A 10,481-nucleotide genomic window follows, 5' to 3' on the forward strand; every position below is an offset into this window, starting at 1 on the left:
AGTGAAGCTATATCGACGAAAACTTAAAAACAAAATAAATAACACAAGCACTACATTTTTTTGAACCTCTTAACATGCTTGAAAACTAACTACCAGACTTAGGTTTGAATCAAGCTTTCCATTAATTTTCTACTTTAACTAAAAGGCCACACGCCGAACACAATATGATTTTTTTTTACCTAGTCGCACTTGCCATCGCGATATTGATATAGCCCATAAGTTTTCATTAATGGTAAAAAAAAAATATCTTGATGTAAATCTTATACAATACACCAGAATAGACAACACAGATCTTAAAAAAATGACACAACATACTAACATACTTGATATGAATTGAACATTTGAACCTGTTTTCTGCCTAAAAAGCATTGATATCACAGCAGGAAGTACACTACACAAAACTCGGAAAAAAAGACCATATGATCATGTTGTAAAAAATTTCCATAACTTCCTACTAACCGACACTTCACCAGGATGTTGCTCGGAACTATCATCTTCACCATCATCATCGCCGTCGTCCTCGTCATCATTTTCTTCTTCATCACCATGATCTTCATTGTCGTCATCATGATCATCATCGTCATCTTTCACATCATCTTCATTATCATCCAAGTTCTGGAACTCCTGTGCAACATTAACTTCCTCAACAATTTCCGTATTTTTAACGATTTTGATAACACCGCTGGTGCCTGCAGCATCTCCTCCTGGTGTTTTAAACTGCAACATATCATATGTTCATACCAAGTTACCATAACAAGACCACTTGTACATAGTGATTAATAATAGCTACATATACTTACAGCTGCGTCTAATATCTCTGTGTCGGTTCTTTTGCTGACTGTGACATGCACCAACGGCACGCTGACATCACTAGCAACTTCTGTATCCACAGCAGCCAAAGTTTCATGCTTTTTTCTTTCGAAAACATCCGCAGTCTCATGTTTTTTTGTTCCAGAAACATCCAAAGTTTCGTGCTTTTTTGCTCCAGAAACTTCCTTCTTTTTTCTATTATTAGTAGAATCTTTAGCTTGAGGGGCGGTATCTTCGCTGATCATCATCAATTAAAGAACAAAAATACAGATTTAAACATGTAAAAATGCGACCATACGTTCATTAAACTTCCTATTATTGTAGAATTAGGACCACACTTCCAAATTTGGATATCCAAAATTAATACTTAAATTATCAAAATCAATTTTTTTTCTATTTAGAAACCAAAACTACTGTTATTGATACTGCAAGTTTGAGATGTCGTCCAATAAAAAATGCAGCATTGTTCTCAAATCTAATATAATTATTGCCATTGTCATCGGTACAACATTAACATAACTATTGTCATTGTCACAATAATTTCCTTGCTTTTGATGTATCACTAAAGGTTACTTCTCAGAGAAAAAGAAAACAATAAATCCATATCGTCGAACGTCGCAATCTGTATTAAAAAATTGTTTTGTTACTAGAAACTTGTTTTGTTAAAAACCGTCCAATGTGTCGTATTTAAAGCAAAGCAATAGTTATCAGCGTTTATACGGATCTCACGGTTATCTACTTAAAACTGGTTATGTATAGAAGAATGTGACAATCAGATAATCGTTTGTAGGATAAACGCGTTCTTGTATATGAAACTTAGAATTAACTTGAAAACATCTCATATTGATTTGTAACTTACTAAGTTCAAAACAAAGTAAAAACATTGATTTGTAACTTATTAACTTCAAAACAAAAAAAACATTGGTTTGTAACTTATTAACTTCAAAACAAAGAATAAAAACAAAGAACATCGTTTTAAAACGCTTTCAAAATGTTTAGATCAACTTACCTCTTGTGTCGCCTGAGATTATATCGACCTTCTCCGGGAGTCGGTGGTGGCTGAGCCGCCACCGTTTGCCGTCTCTTCCTCCGCCCACGACCGCCACCAGCAGTGGTTACACTTTCAGAATGAACTTCACTCTCACCACCATCCATTTCACTTCCACTCACTAAACTCGTTTCAGCATAAGCCCGTTTTCTTGTAGAAGGCCCCACGGTTTTCTCAGAACTTTCTTCAGCCACGGGCTCGACAGTCGGTGTTTTGCGGGGCCTACCTTTTGGTTTCCTCACGGGTTTTTTCCTCCCGCTTTTCATCTCGGATTGCTCGGAAGCTTCTGGAACTTCATTCTTGCTTCCCATGTAACTCTGACCATCATCGTGTGAATCGTTTGGAATGTTATCAGCGTCAACGCCAGCTGGCACATTCGAGTGGTCAACTTTAGCATCTAGATCAGTCACCGTCTCTGGTAGGAGCGATTCAGAGATTTCATTATTTTGGTGTTTAATTTTCCTGTGAGGGGACATTTAAACACAGTTGACTGTACCCAAGACTTTATCTTGTTTGCAGCATTACCCTCGAACTTCTCACTATTCTCATTTATAGTCCTTGGAGTTTGAAGATCATCTTTAACTTCAGGAACTTGAATATCAAAAAGCTCATAACTTTTAATAATATCGCCACAATTCTCGCAGTTCTTTAGTTTCTCGACAAATTCTATAAAACGATTTCTTTCCTTTACAAAATCCTCCCTTTGATCTTTTACTTTCTTGTTAAGAACGCCAAGGTCACTAATGTCATTTTGCAGTTCGAGCTGGTCTTCTTTAAGCTTTTGACTGTTTGATGCGATCTCGTTTCTTTCTTTATCAATTCTCTCTTTCAGACTTCAATTCTTCAAAATCTTTTCTTACAACTTCCTTCAAGTAATTAATATTATCTAATTCTTTTTCCCGTAGCTCTTCAAAAGCCTTCTCCTTTTCCTGCAAATTTCTCTCCATTTCTATTCGTTTATTCTGCAAGTTCGCCTCAAATTCTTGCTTTCTTTTCTCGAAATCATGAAGAAACTGTCTGTGCTCGTTTTCATACTTTTTAACTAAAAGGGATTCTTCATGCTTCATTGTAGCCTCAAATGTTTCTTTCTCGAGCCTCACAGCTTCCATTTGCTGGTTTATGTAATCTCTAGTGGAAAGTTTCTCTTTTTCCAACCTCTCTTCTTCGGATTTCAATTTCTTTTCAAAATTCTCTTTTTCTTCATTAAACTCCAATATTTCTTTACTCACAACCGCTTTTTTCTCGTCCAATGCTTCCCATTCCTGCTCAAATTTCAACCTGTCGTTCTTCAAATCATCGTATTCCTTCATAATCAACTCCTTTTGAAGCCTGCATTTTTCTATCTCGTCTTTAAGCTCCGACTGTAAACGAGTAAAATTTGCTCTTTCGCCTTCTGCGATTTTAAGTTTTTCTATTTCTTCATCAACTTTTGCCTCCTGTTGAGTAATCTCATCCTTAATTTTGTCAGTATTAGCTTTCAAAGCTTCTAGCTTTTCCACCTCAGCAAGCAACTGTTTCTTGTCAACTTCAAACTTCTTTTCTTCTGCTTTGATAGATTTCTCCGTTTCTTTCATTAACTTTGACTTTGCGTCAATATCCTTCTCTTTCTCGTTTAATCTTGTTGACTTCTTTTCAAGATTCTGCTCTAGCTTTCTTAACTTTTCCTCTTTATGATTCAACTCATCTGCTTTCTGCTCAACGGATTCTAGTTTGCTTCTCATTTCAGCCTCAATTGATCTCCTCTTTTCATCCATTTCTAAATCGAATTTCCGCCTTTCGGAATCAAGAACGTATTTATGAGAATCTTAAAGCTTCTGGAGCTCCACCTGCAGCAAGACAAACGTCATTATCGGTGCAATTATCAACCCAAATTACTTGTGTATGTGTCAATTAAGTATGAACTCACCTTTTCTTTTGCAGTCAGTTTCTCTGTCAAATCAGACAGTTCTTTTTCCTTAATTTCAAGGTTCTTTCTAATCAACTCGGCTTGCTGCAACCAAATAAAAAAAACGAAAAATTGATCATCGACGTGTGCATAATATGGCCAACAGAAAATAAAAGATCAGAAACATACTTCCTCTTTTGCAACTAAGTTCAATAACAGGTTGTTTATATTGTTTTCTTTCTTCTTTGACTCCGAAAGACTGGAGGCAATCTTATTATGTGCATCCTCAAGTTCCTTTTCTTTTATTTTGACCGTCTTCTCGATTTCATTGACTTTTTCCTCCCTCGTATTAATGATTCTCCTACCTTCACATAACCTCTCTTCACCCTCTTGCAGTTTCCTTTCCCATTCCCGTAAATCATCTTTCTGTTTCTAATATGTATTTTCCCATGCTTCCCGCCTATTAAAATAATATCATTATCATATATTCAAATCAAACACATCAAAAACATATAATCATTCAAAATGTCATAATAACATTAGAAAAACATACGCTGTGATAAATGATTGGTGTTCACTTCGCAACACACTTTCCTTGTTCTCTAGCTCTTGTAACCTTCTGTCTAAATTCGAACTTTTCCTGTTGACATCATCAAGCTTTGCATCAGCTCGCTGCATCTTTTCTTCCACCAGTCTAGCTTTATCTCCAATTTCAGCTACTATATTGTTTGCATCAGCCAAACTGGTCTGAGATTTACGTCTAATAAGTTTGTTCTCTTCACCAATTTCACGTAACGCCTTCTCAAGCTGCAAAAAAGCACATATGTTAAAATACACTAACTATAAAAGAAGGTACATTATAAAGAGAGAAATGTTCTTACATCAGCCCGACATTGTTTCTCAAACTCTAAAGCTTTCCGCAAATCATCGTATCGTTTTTCAACTTCAGATAAGGCCATGAAATGTGCAGCCTCCTCACGTTTAACAACTTCCTGTATTTCTGCAAGTGCTTCTTTTAGTTCTTCAGCATTTGCACTTAGCTCCTTATTTTCCATCAGCAAGAGTCCCATATTATACTGGTAATCAAATAACTGTGAAAAGAAAACAAAAATGTGTTAAGACATAGCATTCGAATATTTTCAACACATATCAGTAAAGTTCAGGTAACAGGAAAAAAAGCCACTGGATTTTGTAGATTAATTATGTGAGAAATGATTATTAACTAAAAACTCCAAATTATAATAAGTTATACAACTATGCAGAAATATTTTCATCAAAGATGCATTAGACTTCCACCAAAATCTACATGCAATAAACATATACACATATGCCTCAAATGCCACAGAGAACACGTTTTTAAAAGTTCTAACTAAAATCATATGTTTATAAATTACAACTTTACAGGCTTCTCTTTTGACGTTTGAACCGCCAAGCATATGCTACTAAACATGCTAACATACCAAAAAAACAACGTTCTTAGGGCTTAAAAACATTTAAAAACCCTTGTGGGAACATTGGTCAAACCTATAGATGTAGCTTTTAAACATAGCAGTTAAAAATTTAGCAGCTTTGTAACTGGCATATTTCTGACTTTAGTCGGTTACATTAATACATAAGCAATAGAAAAAGTAATCAACTTAAGAATATCAAATGCCTTTCTGACTATTTTCGATTAACATTGATATACATAAGCAATAGAAAAGGTAATCAACTTAAGAATATCAAATGCCTTTCTGACTACATTTGGTTAACATTGTTACATAAGCAATAGAAAAGGTAATCGACTTAAGAATATCAAATGTGAAATGCCTAAAGTGTCACAGAGAACACATTTATAAAACTTCTAACTACACCCATATGAGCATGAATTAAAACTTCACATGTTTCTCATTATATCTTTTAAACTGCTGAAAATATACTACTAGACATGTTAACATAATACAAAATCATCATTTGGAGAAAACATGCGTAACTGAAAGGTATATCATAGTAACTTTCATAGCTATTGCTGATTCTAAAACTTTTCATCCATATATCACAAATAATGTTACTGCATTGTATGCCAGAACACTAATCACATGCATATAGAGCATCCTATCATAGAAGTTCAAGATTGGCCATTTCGAAACTCAATAGTAGGTTAACAATAACACATATATGGCTGTAAAGTATAAACGAACTGAACGTTCAATGAACTGTTTGTTTAATAAAAAAACAAAGAAGTTTCTTTATGTTTCTTCGTTTAATAAATAAACGAACATGAACAGTAAAGTCCGTACAATTAACTCAGCGAACGAACACAAACAAAGGCCATGTTCGTTCGATAATGTGTTTGTTTACATCCGTTTATGTTCGTTCATTAAAGGTTTTTAGCACTTTTAAACGACTTCTCTAATTTTATCATGCATATTCAAAAAAATTAATAACTATAAATTATGCAATTAAATTAATGTAAGTCAAAACAAATAAAAGTTTGTATGTATCCGTGAACCGCTCCACATTCATTTCCTTAATAAAAGAACATGAACAAGAAATCTCGTTCCGTTAGCTATTCATAAACCATTCATTTATCTGATAGAAACTATTAGAGGGTGTTTGGGTAAGCTTCTAAAACGTGCTTATTTGCTTTTTTGAAAAGCAAAAGCACTTTTGAAAAGCTTCAAATTGAAGCTTTTCAAAGAGCTTTTCCAAATACGCAAATAAGCACGTTTCAGAAGCTTACCCAAACACCATCTAATAGTTTTTTATCGGATAAATGAATGGTTTATGAATAGCTAACGGAACGAGATTTCTTGTTCGTGAACGATTCAAGAATGCAAACGAACGAACACAAACAATGTTTCAATGTTTTATTGTTCGGTTAATCGAGTATGTGGTGCTAAGGGTTCAATCTAGCTACCAAGTTTGTTCAGTTCGGTTTTGATTAACCGAAACAAAAAATACCTCTTTTTCAAGCCTTTCGGCTTTCTCAACCAACGCCTCACGATCTTTCATCTCCATAACACCTTCATCCAACAACCCAGCTTCTTTAAACCTAATCCAATCCTCCAAACCCTCACCTTTACCTGACTCATTCACATTCTCATTCAACAGCCCTACCGGTGGCGGCGGCGTGGCGTCAACGAGCGCCACCGCCCTGCCCTTGCCGGACACGTGTCGGGTAGGGTTTCCGAACGAGTTGCCGTCCGGCCGTGGGGTTATGGATAGCGGAGAGCGTGTTACTCTCTGCTGTGTGGTGTACATTTGGTTAATTGGTGATTGGTTTGGTGGAATTTGAGTATTTGAAAGCTAGGGTTTTGAAAGAAACCCTAGGATTTGGGGATTTTGAAATTGAGGTGAATTTGAATGGTGATGAAGAAGAGAGGTTGTTGCTTATGATTTACGAAGTGAATACGAGTCGGGCCTTGTGTTTCAAGATTATTATTTAAATAATTAAAAGATATGAAGAAGGAAAGGAGAATATGGAAAAATAATATATTTAAAAGTTTTCGGGTTTCGGGTTTGGGTTTGGTTAGAGGCGCATAAATTGGGTTTATCCAATACTTGGTTTCAGGTAGAGGTGCACAAATCGGGTGTTTCAAATACTTGGGTTCAGGTATGGAATCAGGTTCGAGTATGACTGGGTATTGCCAACACTCGGGTCGGGGTTCGGGTATTCTCTCTAAAAACCATACCTTATGTATCGGCTTCGGGTCTAGTATAAACCGGGTATTTGAATACCCTATTTTCAAGTTTTTCGGACTTTTTTCCGGGTATAGATTGAATTTTTAAGAAGCTGCACTTTTTAGGGGTATTTTTCGGATATTTTTCAGGTAATTTTCGGGCAATTTGTATAGATCGGGTATTTGAAAAACTCGTTTTCCGGTTTTCGGGTACTCGCGGGTACAAATTGGGTACGGGTTTTTGTACTGAAATGCATACTCTATTCGTGCTCTATGGGTAGGGTCGGGTACGGGTTCTAGTGTTAAAAACTCTGGTGTAAAAAAACTGGTTCCGGGTTCGGATTTTATGTGTACCTCTAGTTTCAGGTATGGAATCGGTTTTAGGTAAGATCATCATGTATTGATCATACCGTGGTCAAATTAGGGTCCGAGTATGGTCTCTAAAAACCATTAGGGCCAGGTATAGAAGCGGATATTTGAATAACCTATTTTTGGGGTTTTTTTTTGTTTTCTTCGGGTATAGATTGAGTTTTTATTCTCATGTACATTTGGAAGTACATGATGCCTTCGATGATGACATGTGTTAATTCGTTGAATGGTTGGAGCTTTGGAGCTTTGATGACAAGATTGGTGAAGCAGTTGTGTACTACAACAGTGGACTCAAGCCTCGTTTATTTGATGAGCATTAACTTATGTGATTGGGCGAGCAAGACATCCTGAAGTTTCAAAAGTCACCTATGGGAGATCTAGAGATCCAATACATCTGCTTCTGCTTCACCAACATCATCAACAAGTTTAATCAGTTTGTCAATCGCATCATCGAGAACATAGTTATCAAATGTGATAAGCGCTCGAAAGTGTTGAGGATGGGTCTAGTGCCTAGGCGATAAGCGCAAAAAAAAAAGTGCCCAATTTAAAAAAAACGCACATTAAAAAAACAAAAATTTAACTTTAATAGAACATCTTATGAAGAACACATACATTCATTCTTCAAATAGTTTATAAAACAACCAAAAACCAAAATCCAAAATCCAAAATTCAAAACATGAAGTAGTACCAAGTACATCATAATAATTATAAAAAATGAAAAACCAAAACATAGAAAAACCCAAACCAAAAACTAAAACAACTCAATCATCATCGGTCGTGTCGTCAACTTCCACCACAGTACCTTTGGCTTCCTTCACTTGATCATCAGAATCTTCGTCAACTAATAAAGTAGAACGCCTTATACGCTTTGAAGGTCTACCTTTTGAAGTTGAAGGTTTTGAAGATCTCGTCACCCTAACCTCTCCGGCCCCGCTGGCTTCACCCACAACATTCCATGTCAAGTTTTCATCTCCATCAAACACTTTATCTTCATCCATCGTCCCTGTAAGCCACTCGTTGCAATCGTCAATTTCATCTAATGATATCGGATCATATGCAGCTTTAGAATCACGTCGATCTTTAAGCGTGTAGTTGTATAACATACACAAGATCGTGCAATTTTTGATGTTCTAGAAGATTCCCTTTCTTTGAATGAATCAGTACAAATGTAATATATATATATATATATAATAAAATCAATCAAACTTTATTAATAAATTTTAAAGGTTTGATCTTTTAAATGCTCGAAGGTGCTCCAATTCCGTTTACAACCGGATGCACTGCATGTCAAACTTAGCACACTAACAGCAAATTTTTGCAAATTCGGGGTTCCTTTCCCGTAAATTTTCCACCATTCAGCTGTTAGAAACATATAAACAAATTAAATACGTATTATAAATTTATAAATAAATAAACAAAAGGAAGATAACTTACCGGGTGCAATTTTATGATGTTGTCTCTTTGCAACTTCTAAACCAAAAAAACCTTCTTGGTTAATCCATTGAACCAACTCAGCCATGATTAAATCTTGCTTCGCCTTGCTCAGGACAAGCTTGCTGATGCAATCATGCAATCCAAGTGACACTTCTTTATCACTTTCAATCTGCTCATTGTAACAGTAAAATTCAGGATTCAAGTAATAACCAGCTGCGTGTAAGGGATGGTGAAGCTGAGAGTTCCATCTTTTGTCAATTATTTTGGACACAACAAAGTACTCATTAGTGTCTTCTCCCAAACCTTTAGCAATTGCACTTTTTGCTCTTTCCATGACTTCATAAATATAACCCATAGACGGTTTCTTCTCATTATCGACTATTCGAAGGACTTTCACAATTGGGCCCATTATTTTGAGAGTCTCGTGGACATTATTCCAAATGTAGGAGTGAAAACGATATCGTTAGCTCTTTTTCCCTTACGATCAGACGCAAATTTGCTGTTTGACCACCATTCACTAATGAACATGTTTCTTATAGCCGACTTGTGTTTTTCCAAGCTTTGCAACATGAGATATGTTGTTGCAAACCTTGTAATCCCACATCTTGCTAGTTCACAATTTTTTGTGCATTCCCTCAACTTACCTAGCACAACTGTATGATTGTAAATATACCTAACAAGAAAAACGCCCTTCTCAATCGTTTTTTTTTCACCTTTTCAATCTTACCAATATCCTCTAGCATTAGATCCAGACAATGTGCTGCACAAGGCGTCCAAAACGGATTCTTTCTCTTATCCATCAACATTTTTCCTAAAATAATATTATCAAAATATCAAGGTTCATTATAGTTCCTGCCATTAATAGTAAAATTGCTATAAAAATATGGAAAACATATGAAATTAAACTAACCCGCTAGCTTGAAGTTGCTGCCATTATCGGTAATAACTTGCACCACATTCTGTTCACCAACTCCCTTCACAAAACTATCCAGAAGTTCAAAAAAATTTTCTCCTGTATTCATGTAAGATGAAGCATCAACTGATTCCATAAAAACTGTTCCCTTAGCACCATTGACAAGGAAGTTAATAAGTGTTCTTTGTTTTCTATCAATCCATCCATCAGACATGACGGAACAACCAAACTTTGACCACTCGGACTTATGTCCTTCAACCCACTCATCCGCCTTTTGTACCTCATTCTTTAAGAGAGGAACACGTAGCTCATGGTAACTAGGAGGCTTTAGATGTGGCCCGTAGTTTCCAACAGCGGAAA

General features: G+C 35.9%; 1 protein-coding gene and 1 pseudogene across 2 annotated transcripts; both read right to left on the bottom strand.

Moving 5' to 3' along the window:
• Positions 1 to 241: 241 nt before the first annotated feature.
• LOC143604253 (nuclear matrix constituent protein 1-like) lies at positions 242 to 7,143 on the bottom strand (annotated as a pseudogene). Its single transcript, XR_013148253.1, has 8 exons — positions 6,687 to 7,143; positions 4,625 to 4,834; positions 4,297 to 4,550; positions 3,933 to 4,203; positions 3,765 to 3,848; positions 1,820 to 3,684; positions 801 to 1,047; positions 242 to 717 (listed from the first exon to the last, which is right to left on the bottom strand). The product of XR_013148253.1 is annotated as a nuclear matrix constituent protein 1-like (transcript).
• Positions 7,144 to 8,984: 1,841 nt separating this feature from the next.
• On the bottom strand, positions 8,985 to 10,223 carry LOC143604254 (uncharacterized). The gene is made up of 2 exons (XM_077080788.1): positions 9,209 to 10,223; positions 8,985 to 9,133 (listed from the first exon to the last, which is right to left on the bottom strand). Exons 1-2 carry the CDS (start codon positions 9,615 to 9,617, stop codon positions 8,985 to 8,987), a joined length of 558 nt encoding a protein of 185 aa, XP_076936903.1. The 5' UTR covers positions 9,618 to 10,223.
• Positions 10,224 to 10,481: the final 258 nt, after the last annotated feature.

Source organism: Bidens hawaiensis, unplaced genomic scaffold (assembly GCF_021521415.1).
Source record: "Bidens hawaiensis isolate Kalapana, Puna unplaced genomic scaffold, B.hawaiensis_p1.1 tig00064509_1, whole genome shotgun sequence".
NCBI classification, from domain to species: domain Eukaryota; kingdom Viridiplantae; phylum Streptophyta; class Magnoliopsida; order Asterales; family Asteraceae; genus Bidens; species Bidens hawaiensis.